This window comes from Acanthopagrus latus, chromosome 2, assembly GCF_904848185.1.
Source record: "Acanthopagrus latus isolate v.2019 chromosome 2, fAcaLat1.1, whole genome shotgun sequence".
NCBI classification, from domain to species: Eukaryota; Metazoa; Chordata; class Actinopteri; order Spariformes; family Sparidae; genus Acanthopagrus; species Acanthopagrus latus.
In genome coordinates, this window is record NC_051040.1 from 15424288 (window position 1) to 15448456 (window position 24169).

Here is a 24169-nt window from a genome sequence, read left to right on the forward strand (position 1 = left end):
AGCTGCGCAGCCAGTGAACAAGACAAAAGAAGAGACAGAGTAAAGGAGACATGTTTATTATTTAAACTATCACTTAAATAAAAAAGTGCATAGAAAATAAACATGATTAGAAACTTTTCTTTTTACACTTATGTACAACTTTGTTTCCTAATTATACATTCAACCAAGTAGTTTGTGGTTCATTTTCACTGTGGTGGTTTTCCTTCATTTCGTTGATGTGTATTGAAAGAACACTGTTAAAACGGGAGAAAATGTGACTGTTGAACTCACGGATACCGTTATTACACAGAGCGGGAGGAATATTGATAAGACAAAGGTATATTCAAGGCATAAGAAACAAGCCTGTTCACGATCCATTATCCCTCTTTTTGCACGTCTCACCGTCCACTCCCTCTGTGACACCACATCATAGGCTGATAACTTCTATACACAAGAAACAATTAGAATATTACAAATACATGTTACGTACTCGTCCGACCTCTCCCAAACCTTGACTTGTAAAAGAACAATTCAGGGTGGATGTTGCACAAAATAAATAAATAAAATGTTTTCAACATCAGCATTATGACTTTCTATAAAAACAGTACATGATAAGTACAACCAAAGCTTCGGAGGAGAGAGAGATGGCCGGGGAGACATGAGAGGTTTTCCAAAATGAAGAAAACAAAAACAAAACAAAACAGAACGCCATTTTGGTGGGATCTCTACAACTCCTGGTCAGTCTCCCACAAACCAAACTCTTAATTTATACCACATCAAGTAAGCCGTCTAAAAAAGTCCCTCTTAAAAAAACGTACAGAGAAGAAACGGAAAAAACATTCACTACAACAACCAGGGCGGGGGGAGGAGAGGGGAGGGGAAGGGGGGTAAAACAACAAAATGGCTGACCTCAAGAAGTTCACAACCACATTAATACAGTTACATTTCTCATCACATAAAAACCGGTTTCCTTTCCAGAAAGAAAATAAAAAAAGAAAAACTGCAGTGCTCCTTGCTGGTGAAGGAAACACTCACAGGCACAGCAAAATTGGTACTGGATATCAATATACAAAAGAATGATGCACGTTAGTTTCATCTGATAGTACTGTAACACAAAACCATTATAGAGTACATTGAAACATTGCTATTAACCATTATAAATCTGCTGTTTTGCTACTGTAACTAAGTTTGTCTGTCCATTCCATATATTGTATAGATACTAAAGTACAAGAAATTACTATGCATGTTTCCGTATAATATTGTTATGTATTTATACTATAATTACAGATAATGACGGAGAAGGGCCACTGGTGTGGCGTGGTAAAATGAAGTCCAAAGAAACAACAGAGACCATTTCCTTATTGTATATCTGCTGTGAAATAAAGGAGTTATTGTTCGCTGAACCCTGTGACCCTGAAAACGTAGAAGTGTATCGAGTCGTAGACAGAGCCCTTGGCATCAGTGAACGTGTTATCACCGATGCTAGCGTGAAGTGTTGAGCTAGTTGTCCTACAGACAGAAATGCCACCTGCTGTTCACACTTCAGTATAAGTATTCCCAGTGCTGAAACTGCTGCTGCCCAGTTTGAGGTCTTATCTACATTTCTTCCAAATCTACCAGGGTTGTTGACACAAATAACTGAAAACAAAAACGTAGCTGACATAGTGTCGACACCATTCGTGAGTCCGATGATGCGGAGGAGGAATATACATTCATTGTTGACCTTAGCAGCAGAACCCAGCGAGCCCGACGTAGGTGCAGCCGTGCGACTGCGGGGCCGGCCTCAGAAGCACAGCCCAGGTTTCGTACAAGCCGCACCCTTCAGGAAGGAAAGGGCCGCCGGAGTGGTCCCTGCCTTCACTTAGTTGCAGAAAAAAAAGAGTCAAGTGCACTTTGCAAGAGCCTCAAACGCCACTTCCAGGAGTCATCAAGACCAATCCAAGGTGAGCATTTTTTTGATAACGGGGCCCAACGCACAAACTCACAGAAGTGTTCTCAGTGAATGTGTGTGCTTTCAGCAGTGGAGTTGCATTGTCTGTCTGGAGAAGGAGTGGAGATTTTCCTATGTCTATTCAGTGCCTGTGTCGCAGCTAAAGTGCAAACCGTGTGTGTGGGTCATGTTCGTAGGAGAAACTGCTAACGGCCTTTAGGTGACGACGAAGTCAGCATGAACAGGGGACGACAATAAATTAATCAAAAGGGACAGAAACAACGTAATTGACTTGAGTCCTGCTGTGGAACCAGTCAGTCGATAAACAGTCTGATTGAATATTCGGTCCAGGACATGAAGGCTTGTAAGAGAGAGGAGGCATACTCATTCACAACTAAGGCAAACCACGAGGAGACTGAACAAAAGAATAAGAGGGATTTTTTTTCCAAATAAACGTATGATGAACGCTGTTGGGAGCATTAAAATAAAGGCACCTCTTTATTATAAACCAAGTCTGCAGAGGGACAAACAGTTTTAAACTGACGGGATTCTTGTTGGCCAAAAGCTCCTGTCGACTCACGACGAGACAAACCCAATCACTGCGACACGACCCGCGAGTGGACTTGATCCTCGGTGTGATGTGGTGTGGAGACAATAAGGCTGGAGAGAGGAGAGATCTGCTATGGATCAACAATCTGAACTCTCTCAAGTGCATAATAATAGTTCACATGACAGCCATACTGCCAGCTAGAACTGGAACAATGGAAAAAAACCATCAGCTTTGACCAAATGGCCTGGGATAGATAAAAGAGCTACTGGTGGACTGAACGAAAAGGGGACCAAGCCACAGACCAGTGTCAGTCTTTGGAATCAAAGAAAACATTCAGGCTACAAATTAAAAAAAAAAGAAAAAGGAAAAAAAAAAAATGACGACAAAAAACAACTCTGAAAAGGCAGCGGAATACAAAACATAGAGACCAAGCATTAGTGTTTGTAAACCTCTATTTCCTACAAAAATGGCAATAAAATAAATACGTTTTTTTAAAAATATAAATACCATCAAGTGCTATTCACTAGTGAGTGCTTTTTTAGCAAGTCTTTTTTTTGTAGAAAAATATACATTATTTACATTTGTTTTTTTAAAAGCAAGCATGATATTTCCCTGTCCATAATAAAAAGACAGATAACAGACAAGACTTTAAAATACAAATAAAAAAAGACATTTTCCATGGTTATCACAACAGGCCGAGAAGAAAAACAAGCTGTGTGAAAATTCAATTCAAGGGCGGGAGGTTTGGTTCTCTTCGCTGCTGCAGTTTGGAACGTGATTCAAAAGTCTGAGCGTATTAAGGTTTGATAATGACAACAGCATGCAACATGCCTGTCTGTCTGTCTGTCTGTCTGTCTGTCTGTTTCTGCAAGATCCATGGCTGTTTCTGGACCACAGCTCCAAAAATCAATTATAAATATGTCTACTAAAGCACATCAGTAAGGTTCTCCGGTCCCTTGGCTGTCAGTCCACCAGAATCTCTAGCTGCCTCGCTCTCTCAGGCCAGAGGCTTCATCCCATCAATAAACACGTCTACATAGCTACCAAGCTGTTAGACTACAAGTCAGTTTAAGAACAACGGATGGTATCAACCTCAGATATCACCCTGAACCGCCAAAAATAACCCTTTTTATTCTTTTTAACAAATCTACATTTCTACTCCCCTTGTCTCTTCTCTCTCTCTCTGGCTCCCCCTAGTGTTTCCACCTGTACAGTTCTTATCAGGCTGCAATACACAAGCAGCTCCTATTTACAGTGATACAAGCTTTTTTTTGTTTTGTTTTTTAACAAAAAGCCTGTTTTTAGGGGAAGGGTCCACTGAATCACGACGACTCTGAAGGCATCAGGGCACATTCAGACAGGGAGATGTGCATCGATAACAGCTGACATTGAGATAAAAAGAAAAAAAAAAGGAAAAAAAGAAATTCTAACAACTTTTTAATTTTTCTTTCCAGTAAAATTACTCTTCCAAGTCCCTTCAACAAATTGCACTTTGGTGTAAAATGGAACCAAGTTCTTTGATTTTTTTTTTCTTCTATGTTCACATCTCAGCATTAGTCATTACATATTTCTAGAAAATTAAGGAGGATGGGCCAATGTAAAAATAATTATGACGGGGAAACTTTATCATCCAAATGTAAATTAAAGTAAACATTGCAATGTTGTGAAGGCTCAAACTTGTTCCATAACTCACCTGTGACGGTGAAACTTCCCGTGCCAAATGTAAATGAGACAAAAGGAGGCACAATATGTTGGAATTTCTACAAATGGCCCCTCCTCCAAAATGGTCTTCCTGTATATACAGAACGACCCACGACCGCCGTCTCACCACTGTGTTCTGCCAACACCAGCAGCAGAAACACTGACAGAGCTCGTGCCCTGTTGGCAGCTGTGATCCTACGTGGACCGGACCCAGAAAATAAAGCCAGTGTCCTCAGAGCATTGTGACACTTTTTAAAACGTTTACATTATCAGTTGAGGAACTTGCGACACTTCTTCGCGCCGCAGTTGCAGGGCAGCTTGTTGCTGGCATCCTCAATAGGGAACTTGTAGTCGTAGGTGAGCTCCTCGCCGCAGTAGATGCGCCGAGAGGCAAAGATGACGATGTGCTTCTGGCTGTCCACAGTGATGACCCGAGAGTAGCAGTTGGGCTCGCAGGAGTGGTTGATGAAGCGGGCTGCGTTGCCGTGCATCGTGGCATCTACCACCTCGTAGTCATCTATGCGAAACATGTAACAACCGATCCCCTTTGAGGTAAGAAAAAAACATACTGATGAGTCAAGATGATCAAATGCGTTCTTGCGTATGATGTCACCTGTTCCATTGCTATGGTGCAAACAGAAAATAGAGGGCAGGAAGTGATTTAAGATACACAGCAAAGTATGATACTTCCTGTGGTTTTGTTTAGTTGCCCAAACTTCTGTCTGGTGTTGGGAGGGGCAGACTTGAATAATGGTAATGTGTGCTAATGTGTAGCAAACTGTTTTGAACAACAATATGTAGCATCGATAACAAACAGACTTTCTTCCATCTCATCCATTCTGCTTTTCACTTCCGCACCTCACGCATCGTTGCAATCACCTGACTGCAAGCAGCCTGTGAAGTTTAAACTCAAGAGTTTATTCCCAGGACCTCACCTTTCCATCATAATACTTCTCCCGCTTGTCGGTGAGCACAGACCGAATGACGTTTCCAGAGTACTCGATGACCATCTCTCCAGCATCAATGGTTTTCTTGCAGAACAGACCTCGGCCATGAATGGGAGACCTGCAGACCGATACTGTTTTTAAACTCTTTTCCTCAATTTTAATCAAACCTTTCCTTTAATTTCTTGAGCTGGAGGTATACAGTTTATTTTGACAAACAGCAAATTGAAAAAGAGAGAATGAAAGTGAATAAACTTAATCATGCGCAACAACAGCAGTTGACAGATCTCATTATTAAAAACAACCAAGGTTACTGCGAAGAAAGAATTTAAATGTCTAATGTTTTCACTATCTAAGTCCAATTTTTCATCATCCTAAATGATTCGTGAATGACAGTGATCTAACCTGTAGACTCCGACAGTTTCCTTCGAGGTGGCCTTGAGCTGTTTGAATCTCACAGTCAGTGGAAGCTCCATGGAGGCACGCCTGCAACAACAGCATGAAAGAAAAAGAAATGTTACAGTTTCTCCATAACAAAAGAAGAAGATAAGGTTAGAGATGCACTGATCGACCAGCCAGGGACCAGAACAAGCCAGTCAGTGCCAGATGTTTCTGATTCTGACGGTCACATTTACACACATGCCACCTGACCCCACAAAAGGACCGCCACGCTGAACTGAGGGAAAGGATCTAGATATTAGTTCTTCATCTTATTTATGTGTACTCGTTTCAGTTCGGCTCAGTGCAAATCCTAACGCCTTTTAATTTTCCTCTGCTGCCAGTCACTCTGTGTATTCCACTGTGGGTGTCCACACAAACACAGAGCGGAGCACAGACAAAGAGACAAAGCCATTACTCGATTTGACTTCAGGATGTGTTGTGATCAGTTGCATTGGTTTTCTTTTGGTAAAGTAAAACATTTTAGAGAGGGTTATGAATGCAAACAACAACAAAGACACAGTCTGAACCAGGGCAGCAAATTTTAACTGTAGCGCATGAGACAGATTTAGTTCTGTTTTTATATTCACAGTAAGAGTCTCGGAAACCAGTATACACTATGCAAATGCTTATCGGGGGAAATGAAATCAATTTAAAGGATAACAAAGCTTACAAAATGTTAGACCACACTGTAGTTCATTGTCAGTTGTATGTTATTTGTACAAACAAGGTCTGTCCAGGTACAGAGCACATAACATTAAGATCTGTTTAAGTGAGAGTGATCCATGTGGGGGGGATTCAAGTATTCTAGCAGCAGAAAGAAATATTCACAGTGAATAAATAAAAAGGATTTTGTGTGCGCTGTAACTGACCTGGCAGTCCTGAGCTGCCCTTCATCATCATCGTCTTCTTGCGGCCTGTACTCAGGAGGCTGGCGATGTTTTGAGGCCAAGAAATTGAACATGTCAAACACAGACCTCCTGAAGGGCAAACAGATGGAACAGACAGCAGTCAGAAACACACAAGACTCTCAACAGGTACAGTTACAAGTTCAATTAAAACCAACTCAACACCCTATGGAGGTGTGTGTGTGTGTGGGTGTGTGTGCATGTGTGTGTAAATGTCTTCCTAACCTGTGGCTGATCTCTGCCCGAGCTGTTCCGTGGGGGTTGATGGGAGGTTCATCAGTTTCCTCTGGTTTGTGGAAGCGGAACCGGTAGCTCCGACAGTGTCTGGAGCCGTAAAGCTGCTCCAGCAGGAAGACCACCGCCTCATGGACGATTCCCAGCATCCTCAATCCGTTCACACCTGGGTAGAGAAAAGAAAACACAGTGAATCATCTGTACTGCCCATTCAAAAGATCAAGATAAAGAATATGAAACTAATCCTAAAAATACAATGACATATCGATTCTTCTTTGCTTTCTTGATGCAGTCAGAATGAGGGCTCACCTTCAAATGAGAGCTCTTTGAGTCGTGCATTGGAGCGAGCTTCCTGCACTTTGTCAGTCAGAGATTTCCAAGCCTCTGTGGGAGAACAGACAGTTCAGTAATATAAATGCTATATGTTTACCCACACATATCAAATGTTCAAATTACACTGACTTATTAGCTGTGTCAAGAATTAATGACTGCAGTCAGTAAATCTGGAGCATTTTGTACGAACGACGTTGATTTCTGTCACAAATTATACCTATATAAACCTTAAAAACAGGTGTTGTATAACCTTCTGCATAGGGCTTACTGGCACAGACAAACAAATAACACAGAAGGAAGTCATTTTCTCTCACCTTCAATACTCTCACAGCGGATGTGAAAGCCGTCCTCGCTGCAGATTTCAAAGATGATGCCCTTCTTGGGTTTGCTATCCAAGCCGGTGTCTCTGCTGTTGCCATCCTGGTCGGGTGGTGACGCCACAAGAAGAGAGCCCACTCCCCCAGCTGCAGATGCTTTGTCTTTCCCCGCTATTTTACCCGATATAACAGGACCTTCAGATGTCTTCTTCTTCCCAAGGATGCTGGAAAGGATTTTAGGCAAACATTAGAACTCCATCGCAAGGTCAATATGAAAATAGGCACCTAGCATAGAGGACTCCTCACCTCTTGTTGGTTGCCTTGTCAGTGGGTTTCCCTGTGTCCATGGGTTCAGGGGAGCTCAGCTCTCTGAAACCGCGAGCAAAGAAGATGAGTGAGATTTACAATATATTCATGCAAAGTACTTTGTGAACACTTTTGGAGTCACATTAAGTTGAACGATTTTAAATCGCTTCCAAAATCTAAGTTTCAAGCATGGAAATTGCATTTAATGTGCTCCTACTTTAAAAGGGCAATATGTAAGACTTGTCCACCCGTTGAATCCATACTCTTAATCAACAGGGGGCAGCATATCACCAGAGTCAGCTTCTAACTGTGGCTGCCATTACAGGGTTCCCACTCCTCAGAAATAATTTCTGCACCCAAACACTTATATGTTGCTCAGTTAATTTATAACCCCAATGCATTTTTCTCTAGTAACTAATGGTTGCCCTAAGTTTTGCCTTAATTAAGAGCAACAGTAAATATATGGAAAAATAAATGGAAAAATAAGACAAGTCTATTAAAACAAACTACTCACTGGCTTCTGTTTCAGAAGAATCTACATTTTTATAATTCTACTTAGTATACTGCTAATGCCATGCTGTAGTGTGTAATGTTATGTTTTAGCACAACACAAGACTTTCCAGGACATTCTGCTTTTAATCTCATTTTCCGTGACAGGAAAACTGGTCAACTGTTTTACAGATTTTCCAGGTTTTCCAGGTCGCGTGGGAACCCTGCATTAGCTTTGCTCAGTTGGTCGTGCAGCTAGCAGTCCAGACTGAGGGCTCAGAGCAGTGGGGGAGTGTTGGTGCTTACACAACTAGCTAAAAAGGTTTGGACTGTGACAGGCCTGGTTTAGCTAGTTAGCATGCAAACTTTAGTAAATAACTCTGTAACAATACACAGAGGTCCATCCGAACCACATTTTACTATACTGCACAGCATCTAAAACATACTTGTGTACATTGATCTATTCTAGAGAAGCGTCTAGAATAAAGACACAGCATACATTCACAACCTTTGTTCTCACTGTCAATGCATTTGTGAGGCCTGTTGCTAAGTATCTGCAAGGAATTCATGTTAAAATGAATAAACCTCAAACAAATTACGTGTCTCACTGCTTACCTTGGGTTTGATCGTCCTGCAGGGTTGCCGTGATGCTCCTCTGCCTGAGACGCCTTGAGCTTCTTCCCGCTGCTCGAGTCTGTACTCTGCCTGCTTCTCTTCGTTTTCTGTTTGCCTTTTTCTGCAGCGGCTGTGGTGGAGTTGGATGATCGCTGTTCTGATGATCTGGAAATAGGAGTCGTTCGACTGCTCTGGGAATGTGTGGCGGTTTGGGTGAACACCCCAACAACACGTCCCTTGGCGGGGTTTAGAGAGTTAGCTGTGGCGGGAGTTAAAGTAACAGTGGTGTTTGGAGCAGAGTCCACAGTACAGACTCTGTTAATGGCCTGAGACTGATGCTGTAAGTGGACATTACTGCCTTCTGAGTCTCCTTGCTGGCTGACAGCCATGCTGATAGTCTGTTGGGAGGGCAGGACGCAGATGCTGCTAGCTATAGATGTCTGCACAGAGGAGCCGAGCTGTGACATCAGAGGGCCTCCTCCTGCTGACTGAAGGACCATTGGCTGATCTGACAGGCCTAAACCATGTGGACTGGCTTTAAACAGGAGGTTGCTAATTGACCCTGTGATCTCAGTAGAGCTGAGGACAGGGGTGGAGAGGGAGACTGATCCTGGTGCAAGAAGGCCAGCAGCAGTACAAGTTGGCACAGACACAACATTCAACACCGACTGACTGGGGTTGAGACCAGAGACTGTGCAAGGAAGAAGGTGCGCAGAGGAATCATGACTAAGGATACCAGGCTGGGCGGGACCAGAAATCCTCGGCTGAAGGAGAGTAGTAGGATCCAAGTACATAACACCTCCTGGTTTTGGTCTCTTGATAATGTTTGGGACCTTGCGCTGAGAAGAGAGGGGGCTTAACTCAACAAGGCCTCCAGGTTGGCCAGCAATGCTTGCAGTAATCTGAGGGGTAGATATGTTGATGAGGGTCATGTTTGGAGGGCCCACTTCAGATGGGGCCAGGGTTGGCTGGCTACGGGAACGGGCCAACCTTTTGCCTTTTCTTGGCTGAAGACGAGAGATGGGCCTCTTTTTGCCATGAGCCGAGGCGAGTACAGTCTGGGAAGATGTGAGGGAGGAGGGACTGGACACAATGGTGACACTGTGACCCAGCTCGTGAGGTCGACCAGCCTCTGAGACCAGAATTTGGGGCTGGTCGTGGGGCTGCGAGGGCAACCCAATGAGAAGCCCTGAGGTGGTGCTGGGGATTCCTGTCTGGAAGCCGGTCTGTGTTGTTCCTGTGAATGTGTGAATCTGGGATGGGTGAGGCATGGTGCCCAGGACTTTGCCGCCAGCAGGAAATATTGGCTGGGCTGTGGATAACCCAGTACCTAACCCAGTGGTAAGAGTCATGGAGCTCAGCACAGCTTGAGAGCTAGTATCCATCACTCCTGTGGCACTCATTTTTTGGGTGACACCATTAGGGACTGTCTGTAGGACATAGAGAGGCTGGAATTGCTGGTTAACCACAATGAGCTTGTCAGGGCCTGGTTTGATGACTGCTGGGCTCGAAACCTGAGCCTGGGATGGTCCTGGGCCAGGAACTGGACTGGGGCTGCCTGCAGCTGCAGCAGATGCCGGGAGGTACTTCTGAGGCAGGGAGGGAGAACTTGGCAAACCAGGGGTACCAGAACTCCTGGGAACATCCTGGTTACCTGGAGGTTCAACCACTTGGCCAATGGCAGGGCTGGGAATGAACTGCTCAGGGGTCATATGACCTTCTGTGACCTGCGTGTCCCTGTTTCCCAAAGCCGTAGCATCATGCTGATTCTCTGATGGCGACATGCCTGGCCCCGTTCTTTTCTTGTCCCCACTCTTCTCTCCAGTGATTGTCTCTGGGTCAGAGGTCAAGCCCAGCATAGTGCGGTCTGAGGTATCAGAGATAAGACTCCCAGCAGTGTGGTTCTGACTGGTGCTGACAGTCGGGCTGCGTGTGGTCAGGACAGAGAGGTCAGATGGCAGCTCCAAAGGAAGATATGGCTCCTCTACAGATATGGAGCTATTCACACTGCTCTCCACTACACCTCCACTCTCAGCACTTGGCAGTGGCTGGGAAAAGTCATCAAACAGAATGTCTTTACGGCGGTTGACATCTACATAGCCCTCATCCAGGAGCAGCTCCGAGGAAGACGGCTCCGCCTGCTGACCCAGGGCCTGCATTGACATGGAAGGTGTGTTGAGGACGAACTCCATGATGTCTGACGGCAAAATGTTCCCACAGTCATCACTGTTGTTGTTGTCCGAGTCCGATTTAAGCAGGTCTGTGCTGAGGGACAGCTGGGCCTCAAGAGGATCCTGACCCTGACTCTGTGGCTGTGACTTGACCCCGCCTCCTAAAGGAAGACAGTTTTCTTTCTGGTTCTTTCTTCCTTCGCGCGTGTTGCCGCTCACTGCTCCACCACTGTTGTCAGCCTCCTTGCTTGTGTCATGGGAATCGGGTTTCTCCGTGTGCCTTTCTCTGCCCCTTCTCTTAGGATTGCTCTTATGTGGGGTGGAAGAGGAGGTGGCTGTAGTGGTTGTGGTGCTGGTGGTGCAGATGCTGGTATCGCTCTCTGAGCCATCATCAACACCATCAAGCTGGCCAATTCGCTGCTTGCCTAAAGTCCTGTCGAACAAAAAAAACTGTGTCAGATTGTAAAATACATTTTAGTCCATATTATTCAATCAAATAATTGTTAGAGGTGTAACAAGCCTGTGATCCAGATCGATGTATCAATTTTATGTCAAGAAAGTCAAAGACTGCCATCATCTTTACAATAAATAACAAAAGTTCCCCCAACATATTCAAACAGAGCTAGCAACAGACATGGGATGGCAAGCAGCCAAGAACACTAGTCCACGAGTCAAGACACAAACAGACCATCTCACTCAGCAGTCTGCTAACTAAGCTTTAACGTAGGTAAGCTTTTTCACAATTTTTGGCTGAAAAAATGTGACTACAGGTTGAAATTCAACCACGGTGCTCTGTTTGGAGATGCAGTGACTTAAAACGGCAAAGACAGCAACAAAATCCTTAAATGATACCTATGAGTTGTTGAGCAATGAGTAAAGGAAATGTTAGCTGCTAAGATCATTTATGCAGTGAAAAGAGTTATAGGCTTAAAAGGTGTAACATGTAATGTTTGGCCACCTCTTGAATTCATATGCCAAACAAAGAGGGGGCAGCATATCACCTGGTTCACTGCTGATAGTAAGCTCAGTTAGCCGTGCAGCTAGCAGTCTGGAACGGAATCTCAGAGTGGTATGATGAGAAAGGATGGGAGGGGGTTAGCTTGTTATCATGCTAACCGCTATAGAAATTGCATCTTGGTCACACAATACATAGATGTCGTTCACACTGTGTCACAATTCTTTCTTCTTCACATTTCATTTCATAAGTTACATTTTTGTTTTTATTTCAACTAAAATTCTTATATACTGCACCTTTAAGGGGGCATTACGTTGCCTGAAATTATCAACAGAATGAGACTGAATAGCAATTTTGACATTTTGATGTCTATGTATTCTGTTGCATAGATATCTACTGGAGCTAACCTCTGCCCATCCTGGACCAATGCTCCTGTGCAAGTGGTGTGACACTAACACTACCCTGACCCCTTAGCCCCCAGTATGAGCCTGAGCATTAGCTGCACAGCTAACTAAGCTAAAAAACTAGGCGCAGCTACATTTAGCTGTTACTCTTGTTACATACTGCACCTTTAAGCTTACAATGGTGACTTGCAAAACACAATTATTTTATGTCCTTGACAGTTATTACTGAGCCAAATTTAATATTTTTGCCATGTTCTATATGTGTTAGTGGAGTATTTATGTGTGTTTATGTGTTGTTTTTTGTAATAAAGAAATGGCAGCTTGTTCTGTGTTAAACAGGCATCTGATTTCATCCCATATCGATCACAGGCTCCTGAACTGCAACAAATTTTGGCAGTCTGTGTGATATCAGATGATATTGTATCACTGTCCAAAGAATCAATAACATGTATAATGTTATTATGTTATAATTATGTGTACTTACAATGCACTCAGCATGTCCTCTTCAGCTTTTCCCTGAGCCCTCTGCTGCTGCTGCTCCTCGTCTTTTAGAAAGCGTTGAAGCTGGGATCCTCTTCCCAGACACTGGTCTATCCCTTCTATTGACGGTAGGCCATCACCAGGGTTAATTATTGTTCGGGTGAAGTTGTAGTAGTAAGGATCTTTACCCCTCTGTTTTATTCCACTGTCGTCATCCTCTCCACTGTCCCCTGACGAAGAGGAGGTGCTCATATCATCTGCTCCATCCACCTGCCCCTCAGCTGATTTCTTACGGCCACCAGTCCTCCTCTTAACCACGGCACCGGCTCCATCCCCGCTGCCGTAGAAGGGGAGGTCTTCTTCGCCGTACGAGCGAACCCCGTAGAAAGGCGTGAGGCCAAAAAACATGTTGGAGCGTGCTCGGGCACTGCGTCGAGGGTAACGCCGCTTGGCTGACCCCGATCCGTCGCTGTCGTCTTCGTGATGTTTATCATCCAAGCCTCTGTCGTGGTCATCTTCTGGGCCATCGCCCTCATCTTCAGTGCCTTGACTGAGGAGGCTGCGGTGGTCTCGGAGCTCACTGCGTGAGTGCTCCTTGCGCAAATCGTCTTCCTCTGTCTGAGTCTGTGTGTCAGATTCAGAGCTGTCGCTGCTGCTGGCAGAGGGTGAGGAGAAGACAGTGGAGCGTGCAGAGCGTCGGGTCCCCTGGCCGGCAGGAGAGATGGTGGAGGTAGTGGTCGTGGGACAGGAGGAAGAAATGCCAACAACAGTGCTGGTCCCATTAGGATCAGTCTTGACATCAGTCTTTAGCGGGGCTACAGTCGGGGGTTTAGCTGATCTCTTTTTCTCTCTGGAGGACAATGGCAGCTGGTTAGTTGCTGGTTTGGTGTGAGACTGGGAAGAGGTCTTCACTCCTTTCTCTTGAGCTAAACCAACTTGCTGCAGCTGCTGCAAGTTGTCCAGACTGGAGCTGTTCTTCCTATCAGGACAAGAGTAATTTTCTCTGCTCTTTGAGGAAGACCTGTCCCCTCCTTGGTTCTCAAGCTTCTCCCCCTGAGCCTTTCCGTGAGATTTGGTGCTGTTTCCGAGCACTGGAGCTTTGCTATTGCTGCTGTTGTGAGAGGTGGGGTTTGTAGCATGTGTGTTGGAGCTGCCCGTAGCTTTCGTATTATTGTTTAGAAGGGGGATTTTGTTGCTGCTGTTGCTGTTGTGAAGGCTTTTCTCTCGTTCACGGTCTTTGGACACCTCTCTGCTGCCTCCTGTCTTAACTTTGGGGTGTTTGTCTTTGGCAGCTGAGGCTGCAGCTGGGGAGGCCAGGTGCATGGAGCCTCTCTTCACAGCTTCATCTTCTGCTGGTGTCCTTGACGGCCACAGAGGCTTCATTGCTGCTGCCGTGGCTGGACCTGATGAGTAATCATTTGATTTCCGTGCATTGGACTTCTGAAATGAAGACTGCGGGGAGCCAGATTTCCCAACAACAGAGTCCTTATGGAGTGAAGCTGGCATTAAATTTCCAGTGCCACTACTACTCTCCTTCCCTGAGCTGGCCTTGTCCTTAGACTGGGTGCTGTTAGAGGTTGGGGTGGACCGATGACGGGGCAACAGACTCGCAGAGACATCCTGGTCCTTGCCTCCATGTTTCCCCAGCTTGTCTGTCTGCCTGGTGCTGCCGCCTCTCTGCTGACCTGTGAGAACAGCAGTGCCCACAGGAGGGGAGGACTGGCCTGAGCCTGTGGGTGCCAGTCTGGGGCTCTTACTGTCCCCTCCAGCCTGTTTGGACTGACTGCAAGGGTTGCTATCTTTCCCTGAGCCAGCGTCTTTGTTTTTCTCTGTGCTTCTATAACTGGAGTCTCTCGAGGGAGGTCTACCCTTGTCAGAGTCTCTGCTAGACACTCTGTCTTTACCTTGGCCTGAGTCTTTTCCTGTTTCCCTGCTATATTGTCGATGCTTCTCAGAGTCCCTTGGCCCTGCATCTCGACTGAGTGACCGAGCTTTGTCAATATTCTTATAGCTGGGATCTCTAGAGGATGATTTGCTCTTATCTGTCTCTCTATTACTTGACTCTCTGCTTGTCTGCCTCCCCTTCTCCAAATCTCTGTTCACTTGCCTCCCCTTTTCTGAATCTCTTAACGGATCTCTACTCATGGGCCTTCCCCTCTCAGATTCTTTCAGACCTGAGTCTTTACTCAGTGGTCTCCTCTTTTCTGGCTCTTTGGCTGGTATTTCACCCTTGTCCGAGTCTTTTTGCCCAAGTTCTCTGGAGGATCTATTCTTATCAGAATCCTTTGAGGCTTGGTCTTGAATTGAGACTCTCCCCTTGTCCCCATCTCTCAACCCTTGGTCTCTGGATGGCTGCTGTCTATTTCTGTCCGTGGAGAACAGTCGACCTCTTTCATCATCTCTCTGGACTGGACTCTTTGAGTCTTTGCTGGGGTGTTTAGACTTTTCTGGGTCTCTGGCAGGGGAAGGGATGAGGGGAGGTGGTGAGGTAATGGGGCGTGACAAAATCTGAGGTGGTGAAGTCACACCTCTCTGTCTGTTCATCTGGTGGGGAGGAGGGGAGAGTGAAGGGGAGCTGTGGCGACGGGAGTCAATATTCCGCATGCCCGGGTTTACCAGGGAGTCTCCTACTGTCACAATCTCATGGCTTTGGGGCTGAGAGGTACCTCCTACAAAAAAAAGACACAGAAATTGAAATGCTGACAATTGAAAAGTATTTCTACTCATTAATATCAAATCATTATTCTATAGCCAAGTTGGAATGCATGTGTGTACCTGGAGAGGGCATGGGTCTGGGGCCTAGCGAGCGCTGGCAGGGGGGGTAACTGGGGTGTCGGTTCCTGGTGTAAACCCTGAGCTTTGGGGTGTTGGCAGGGGAAAGGGTGTCAGAGCGTCTTGGGGATTCAAATGGATCAGGAAACTCTAGATATCCAAAAAAAGGAGAAATTGACACAAATCATAGATTAATTTAACACAAATTTCACATTAAAAGCTAAATTATAAATGGTCACTATAGGTTACCTGTTATGGAAGGTGGGCTGTGTGCTATCGTGCGATTCTCCTCAGGAGCCATCATGTTTTTCAAGTCAGACTCAACCACTGGAGGGTGACAAACTAAGATCCGACAGGTATACACACAGCGCTTTCGAGCATCTAAAGTACTCCAGTAAACCCTCGAACACCTGGATGCAAGAGATTTTATTTAGTTTGGCACAACAACCCTACCTCAAGCAGTTAGCTGTAGTAATGTTTGAACTAAAAATGGCAAGAGAAGACTTTAAGATAAATGAAATAAAAAAAATAAATAAAAAAAAAAGGGCGGACAAAACTTACTGGTATCCCACAGGGAAGAGTTTGCGTTTGCAGTCTGAGAGTTCAGTCAGTATCCCCAAACAATCGATGGTCATGGAGCCTGCAACGATGGGGTTTAAATCAGCATTCAAGAGACATTTGAAGTACTTCAAGAAACTGTATGTTTATCCACCAACACATACCAGCAGGCAGTCAACCTACCTATCATCATATGGACATTTTCAGGCTCCAGTCCTGCCAGCCACTTCCTCCGGAGACTGATTCCCTCCAGGTCCACCAGAATCCTGCGGGTCACCTCAAACCCAGACACCACCTACAGAAAAACAAAAAATAGGAATTGTGAGGAGAAAATTAAAAAAGTTAAGTCATAGTCCAAGCCTGGTGTGGTTTTATAAATAGGAAGATGTCCATACTTCTCCCTTGATGAGGTCCCTGTGCTTTGGACAGTAGACCTTCTTGTCCTCTAGGAAGACACAGTGGCACTGGCGGGCGCACATGAAGTGGTAGTTGCTGGTGCAAGAGGTGAGGCAGCATCCGACTGTGGCCCCTGGCTTTTGACACTTCTCACAGCGCTGAAAAAAAAGCAACACGACAACTTGTAATTGTCTGTCCAACAAATGTACAACAAATGTAAACTGAAACTAGAGCGAGAACTGGGATGGACAAGTGTCTTACCAGCTGTTTTCCCCTGAGCACAGCCATGTGAACATTCTTCAGAGAGCCGTCATCGTCCTCAAACACCTCAGCGGACCACAGGGCGCAGTTCACATGGGTCCACTCGTTCTGACCGATGTACAATAGCCTGCCCCCCTCCTGAAACAATGATGCATGTTACAATTGAAACAAAAACATTTTTTTGTGTGTGTTAACGACAGTCCAAGCAAATTTTCCAACTCACATTAGTGTTCTCGTCTCCATACTTCAGACACAGAACACATTGCCTGTTATCACTAACACCTGGTGGAGGAGGGAGCTCTGGGCTGTCTTCACGATCTGAAATGAAGACATCATAAAATAAAGTCGCAAGATGCGCAAAAATATGAAGTACTTGTGCACATATTTGCCGTTCCCTCACCAGGTAGCAGTGGTGGTGGTGGGGGCAGAGATGGAGGGAGAGGAGGAGGGGAGGCTGGAGTATCTGGTTCACCGGGGGTTTTGGGCCGGGGAGCTGGGATGATCTTCTTCATGAGGTGGGGGTGTTCAGCACGGGAAAGCTCCTGTCTCTCCTGCCACTGGGCGTAGTTATGGTCCAGGGAAGGAGGCAGCACGGCATTAGGGAGGAGCCCACTGCTGGAAAACAACGAGATACAGAGGCAGCACTTTTAACTAGCATCCTATTAGGAGTAACAAAGATTGGGTAAAATGAGAGGCTCTGATATTTTGATTGTAAATGTCTCTGTGTGAAGAACAGAGCAAAACTAAAAAGAACTTGAAAACACAATTATGTGGTTTTACAAGTACTTGAAAAAGACTATTCAGGTATTCATGCGTGTGGTTAGGACTGTTTTTACATCAGAACAACTGTCATGGTGTTATGCTCCTCCGAGACAGCTTCAGTGCTATAGAGCAGCGATTTCCCTGAATAAAACTTTGATTATTGATCTCAATATGATGAGAGCCAGTGTTTGGTTTGTCCTTTCCAGGCCACTATAGAAACATGGAGGACCCACTCTGTAGATACAAAAGGCTCATTCTGAGGTAGAATAAAAACACAATGAGTCCTACTGTCAGGTGATTATGCGCAAATGAAAGCATAACCGTGACTTTTATTTTCCATTTCTGCCATGCCTGCACACTGCACCTTTAATCTCTCAACACGATCAATCAGATTATATTCTCTACTGTGAGCATCTCAGGATTTTATCCAAAGAAAAATTCCTCTGGGTCGTAAATGAGCAGTGACACCAATAATAAATAATCACATCCAAGGAGCTTTGCCAAGTTAAGTTTTGCCAAGTCAAGCAAGGCTGTGTAACTGGTGTGATGTGAAGGATCATACTTAATGTGCCAGCACAGGCATTAAACAGGCATTAAAGAAATGATGGATCCACAGGATCCACTGGATGGATCACTGGTTTCCTGGACTGGAACACTGATACATCGTGCAATAGACAAAACTGACAAGTAAACCACAATTAGACCACAAATATGCATGAAAGAGCCTTTAAGTGAAATGTGACACTGTTACGGTTTGCCTCCCACAATGTCTGGAGGAGAAGCTGAATAAATGGTCTGGGAAAGCTGAGAGCTAAATATAAGAGGGAGAGCGAGTGAATCAGTGAGAGTGTGAATAAGCAGTAAAACCCAGGCCATTCATTTATAAAGTGACAGTCAGAAAGCTGTGTATGAGGTTTGAGCTGTTCCTTCTTTGTAAACAGCATCAATAATTCAATATAATCATTTCATTATTAATAACTGACGTAAAGGCATGTGTTCTAATCAATAACCACTGTTCTACATAAATTTCAGGAAGCTGCTCACTCACGTAGAGAAAAGCTAAGAGGAGTTGATTTCATTGTGTTCTCTTGTCAGTAAAAATAGCACACAAATACATACAGTAAACTTAATCTTAATAATCACATCAATCACTGATATTCTAGAGAGTGTATGGCCTTCTTATCTATTATCCACTTGCAGTACATTCACCACTAAGCTGTCCAGTGGGCTCATTAAACCAGACAAACTGTGGAATCAATGTCATTACTGCAGCTTTAAATCTTGACTGGGAAATGTAATCACAGTCATTGTCCCTAGTGAAAGGAAACCACTTCATTGATCTACTCGGCTCAGTCACAAAAGTTGTTAAAAAGGGACTTCTTTCAGTGTTAAGAAAATGTTTAAGCTGTGACTCCCAAACAATAAGGTGACAGTAATATGAAATCCTGATGTCGCCCTTTGCCTGTTATTTGCACCAATTTCACTCAGAGGTTGTTGGTACAGTCAGCCCAGACGTTTTATAAATATTAGTTCACTGCTTCTGGTTTCCTCAGATGATGGCACAGCTTGTCCCCGAGAAACCACAACTTACTCCTCATTTCAATAATTACAGACCAAAACTTCTTGAAAACTGCAGTTTCTTCTCCCGGCTCACATTACAAGAGTATTACATATCAAATGTTCTTCTCTGTAATTACAAACTTACACTACGAGTTTAGAGAATATCTGCACATCACACACTTCACAATTATTAAGACTGAGAGGTCTGCCAGCTCGGGGGGCCATGTGTAAGTACTGACTTTCACACTCTGTTCAGATTAGTGAGAGTTTTAATGTTAACTTCTTGTCCAGTACTTTCGCCAGATGTTCGTTCAAATCTCTGAATAACAAGACGGTAAGCATATAAATCTGGTTAATTTTCAAAGAACATTTTCAAATAATTACATCATAATGCTGTTAAAGTGATCTAGAACCAGCTGGTGAAGATTATTATGTCCAAGAATTATATCTTACGTAACTGTAATGAGTAACTCAGAAGATTTGGATTCTGGACACTCAACACTGTGTAATAGGTACAACTGCTTGTATTGATTACGGTGCTATAGACACTCACTTGGCAGAGACGTTTTGTCTTTCCCAGAACCTGGACTCTTTCACTTTGAACCACGGGAAGATTCGGTCCATTTGCTGAAACAGAAAGCATTCAATGAAGTTTGCACAGCAGCCTTTGAGAGCACTTGACAGATCTGCATTTGGGGCAAGAACGAGGGGCTCTAGCTTGATGTTACCTTGATCAAGACACTTAACCTATGCCTGCCACAGGGCAATCCCAATTGGAAGATAGAAAGAAAGATTTAAAGAAATATGTCTATGGCAAGACTATCTACTGTAATTGTGCTGCCGATTTGAGCATCTTACCCGGATGAAAAAGGATTTGACCATGCTGTTGGCTTTCCTGCTCTCGGGCTGGCCACCGTCACCGTTGATGGCCGTCTGAATGATTCGCACAATGTCATCGCTGAACTCCAGCTGGCAGGGAAATGATGAAGAGACGCACACACGCAGAGAGTAATTGTCACAACAGTGAAGTGTTGATGAATATCGGTGGAAAGGTCATTACAGAAGCTGTCGATGCTGATTTATAAATACACAGCTCAGGTTTGACCACAGTCCAGCTGAAGAAACACACATTATTGAAATCGATAATAAATGCTTTCAAGCTATGATATTGTGATGACGTCTGAATCAACCTGCACTATTCCGACTTTGCATAAAATCCTTTTGCAAACACAGTTTGTCATGTTTGGAAACTGTTTACTAATGGTTGGAAAAGCTGGTTATGGCCACTAAATTCTGATCCCAGTCAAGTCTCCCATCTGAGCTGATCCCATCCAATGTTGATTTGGGATATAGGGATATTTCAGTTAAAATACTAATTTTGCTTGGATATGAAAGAGATTCCAGGTCAAATTAATGCTTAAAAAGCCTTGTTGCCATTCAAATATGGATTTCTAAGTTTACAAGGTGCACTGAATGCACCATTAGGTGCCGTGTGGGAAACTCTGGCACGGACAGACATCAGAGGACAGCAGTGCATCTGTAAATGACACCAAACTGTGGTAGAAGCTTTCAGTATCGGACTGTTTTGGTACACACATCTAGCTGCCAGTGTGACAGACGGCCTTCAAAGATCAACTCACCAAACAAACAATCTAGCTACATTTGGTGCATGGTGGATCTAAGGCATATATTAAAAGATCAAACTCTCTGTTTCATAAATCATTCAAATTGATTTACCACTGAATTATAGCGGCCTTGATCCATCTTTTTCTCGACAGACTCCAGGTCTGGAGGGGAGTCACTGGGAGCTGCGGCGGTGACTTCTGTCAGTACTGGAGGATCTGGGCCCTCCGGGGAGCGACGGGATGGAAGACTCTCCTCTGTCTCAGGATTCAGCTCTGGAGGCTTCACCGCCTGCTCCAAAACCAGAATTCAGTTGTGGTTTGTATTAAAGCATGCAGCAGCATGATAAAATAAGGTACACCAAATTATATCAGTGTTTCTAACTTTTTAAGATAATGATGTTTCACCTGTATTTCTACATTATGGCAAACAACCGAAGAAGAGGCAGTGGGATGTGTAACCGACCTGTCTGTAACGTAACAGGTGCGAGGATGTGCGTGAGTTGAGCAGTGCAGTGAGGACGTGACGAACGCAGCCCTGAAGCTCCTTCTCCAGCGCCGTCCTCCACTCAGCTGGATGGCGTTCGGTACATTTAGTACACGTGTAGGCGACGCTCTCCGGCAGCTTTGATAGCAGCTCGTACATTTCATCTGGATGACAGGCGAGAGATGACAGGTCATTATTGCTCCCATTATTAAAGTTTATCATCTTTCAGCCTCTCATCAACATGACAGCACTCATGCCTGTCAGTCAGCCGCACAGACACTGACAACTGACAAGGGGAACACAGCACTAAATACTGTAGTGTTCTACTTGTAGAGAACATATAGTAGTATTGTGTTCGTTTTGTTTTGCTTTGTATTTTAAGTGATATTTGAGGTCATATAATATATACATATACACATATTTAAAAAAATTTGAGACGCAGTTGGATTAAAAAAACAGTATATCCACTCCCAATGTTTCTGCCCCAGCAGAACCCCATCCCTGTTGTACCGTTTAGTGACCACACTGGGGCCGAACAATGTGGACTTAAGATAATATATGTAGAATATGATAAATATGTATATAATCTATATACATATTGATATACTGAATGAATGTTTGAACTGGGAAAAACAGTCAGATATCAGGATATCTTTGGCAAAATACCTCAATGTTGATATTTTGACAATATTGACCATTAGTATTGTCACAAAATATTAACATGGTGAGATTTTTTTAACCATTAATCATCAGATAGGTGGATATAATAAATAAGTTGGTTAAAAGCAAACATTAGACCAAACAGCACAGCCTGATAAGATCAGAAAATTTTACTTAACTGTAATGCAGCCTTTAAAACCCAGAAAGGATGCAATAAATATAGTCTCTAATGATTATGATATATATCACATATATTGCCTAGCCCTAGTGGGAATTTTTTTCTCTTCCTGTTTGGGCAGTACAAGTCACCTCACTAAAAGATTTTGGAAAAGCTGTCATATTTATCACCTGTCGATGAAGATGTTTATCTTGTGGAGTTACTGCAAGTACCTGGATTATTTGGGGGCCTACTGACCTGTCAGATTCTCACACTTGGCGTGAACCCAGTGGTTGCAACGGCCACACTCCATCATCTTGCTGTCATAGTCGTCATCATCATAGCACTTATCACAAAGTGGGCAGAAGTTTCCTGAGAGAGAAGAGATGGTGACAGGTTCAGTGAGCGGAGAGCCCTCAGTACAATACCGCTAGGAATCAAATGTTGTCCCTGCTCAAGTTACTGATTATTGAAGTCATTTAGGAACCACTGTGGAAGTGTATTTTTCATTTTACAACAGTATTGCACAATGTAAAACTGTACATATATTTGACACCTACCTTTAGCAAATAGTTTGGCACAGTCATGACACATGGAGAAGTCATGTGACCACTGGGCATCCCAGGACTTCCCAGGTTTAGTGGCTCCACAACTCTTGCAGCGCACACACTTGGTGCAAACCTGAAAAGACAGAACACACAAAACAAGTTGGTGACTACATGACAGAAACTTGCAAGCAGTTGTGTAAAAAGTAGGAACGGTGTGAAAGTGAGTAAAATGTTTTCATAGACACACCCCGCGAGAGGGTCGCATGAATGTAAGTAGAACAATTGTGTGAAGCAAGACAAATGTGTGAACAGAAGGAGAGGGAGGAGAAAAAAAGTGTGTGAGCGTAATGTTAAAAGTTTGGTCGGGAACTGGTGGAAATGCTACAGTTATATAAAGGTGACAGGATGGAGTGGAGTCTAAAGGAAGAGTGGTGTGCATCCGTACCCAGACTCTCTTCTTCTTGGTGGGTCTGTTGGGGTGGTTGGGACCCAGGCACTCCGGGTGATAGCTGTTACGGCACTTATCGCACTCTAGCAGCTGCTGCTACAGAGACAGAGGCCAAAAGTGAGGTTAGATCATTTAAAAATCAAATGAGGGTACATTACGTTTTTTAATGCCCAACAAACAACGCTGTTTTGTTCAAAGCAAATTAGATACGAATACTGTATGTCACCTTGTTTTGACCCGAAGTGGAAGTTCAGGTCATAAAGCAAGTATTCAGTGGAAAAACTGAATATTTTGTGGATGAAACCACAGTCAGTGTTCATGTTTAAAGTGCATTAAAAGGTTCACTGTGGAGTATTCTACCATTAGTAGCACTATGGAGCAGCATCTTTTTAAAACACCGCCCTCCTTTTTTGTTTGTCGCTTACTCATCTGCATGCACGGGATGTGACATAGTACAGATGGCAGTAATGTGTAAAGGAAAACAGAAAAAGGAGAAGATGGCTTGCAAATGTTTGAGGGGAGAGAAATGGTCCCTGCATACATTTTCATTTGACCTGAAAGATGCAGTTTCAATGTATGAAAATGTTTGATGAGCAATACTGACTAAATAATAAACTTTGTTCACTGATGTAAACACTTCACAGGGTTCCTTCAGGTAGGAGTTCAGGTTGTGTTAGATATGGCGCATCAGCAGCAGTTTGAAACTCCAGTTGCCTCACTCAGAGCAGAGATGTCAGGCTCTCAAGGCCATGCTCTGTTGTGGAGTGAGACAGTGCCAGAAACCTGCTGCTGCTTGAGGCGGTTCTTTAGTCAAGATATAAAAGTGATTTCTATCTAGTTGCAGAAATCCTTTTTTTTTTGTTTTTTTTTTTTAAATTCACATCATCTGTGGCCTTTTTAAATAAGTGAATAACCAATAACCACCAGATCTGTAAAACTCATTAACATATACCACCAGGATCAAACAATCCAACATGGGCAGATCAAATATATTTATACATAATTCTACAGTGACAACCATACAAGGCTCACACCATGCCTATTTCACACAGGCCTTGAGTTAAATATTACAATCAGGACTCCAAGAAGCTGATAAAGTTCTGTCTGCTGGCAAGGGTAGCAAGCTTCTTTCTAGGGAGGATTCTCCAGCCTTTACACACTGTCACTCTGCACTAAGCTTCTTT

General features: G+C 44.0%; 1 protein-coding gene across 3 annotated transcripts in view; it reads right to left on the reverse strand.

Moving 5' to 3' along the window:
- Window positions 1-40: 40 nt before the first annotated feature.
- The window catches only part of kmt2a (lysine (K)-specific methyltransferase 2A), a 42801-nt gene continuing 18672 nt past the window's right edge, over window positions 41-24169 (reverse strand). For 2 of the 3 annotated variants that reach the window (XM_037120901.1, XM_037120894.1), the window contains exons 10-34: window positions 22983-23081; window positions 22550-22670; window positions 22248-22361; window positions 21152-21336; window positions 20801-20977; window positions 19922-20032; window positions 19617-19690; window positions 17142-17356; window positions 16965-17059; window positions 16742-16879; window positions 16480-16638; window positions 16268-16379; window positions 16088-16166; window positions 15776-15936; window positions 15530-15676; window positions 12759-15423; window positions 8745-11348; window positions 7641-7703; window positions 7332-7558; window positions 6994-7068; window positions 6676-6850; window positions 6415-6522; window positions 5510-5590; window positions 5096-5225; window positions 41-4705 (exon numbers count right to left, since the gene is read on the reverse strand). In XM_037120901.1, coding sequence (XP_036976796.1) covers window positions 4430-4705; window positions 5096-5225; window positions 5510-5590; window positions 6415-6522; window positions 6676-6850; window positions 6994-7068; window positions 7332-7558; window positions 7641-7703; window positions 8745-11348; window positions 12759-15423; window positions 15530-15676; window positions 15776-15936; window positions 16088-16166; window positions 16268-16379; window positions 16480-16638; window positions 16742-16879; window positions 16965-17059; window positions 17142-17356; window positions 19617-19690; window positions 19922-20032; window positions 20801-20977; window positions 21152-21336; window positions 22248-22361; window positions 22550-22670; window positions 22983-23081 — 8391 coding nt within the window. In that variant the 3' untranslated portion in view covers window positions 41-4429. The remainder of the gene's footprint in view (window positions 4706-5095; window positions 5226-5509; window positions 5591-6414; window positions 6523-6675; window positions 6851-6993; window positions 7069-7331; window positions 7559-7640; window positions 7704-8744; window positions 11349-12758; window positions 15424-15529; window positions 15677-15775; window positions 15937-16087; window positions 16167-16267; window positions 16380-16479; window positions 16639-16741; window positions 16880-16964; window positions 17060-17141; window positions 17357-19616; window positions 19691-19921; window positions 20033-20800; window positions 20978-21151; window positions 21337-22247; window positions 22362-22549; window positions 22671-22982; window positions 23082-24169) is intronic. The other variant, XM_037120906.1, reaches the window with a different exon arrangement.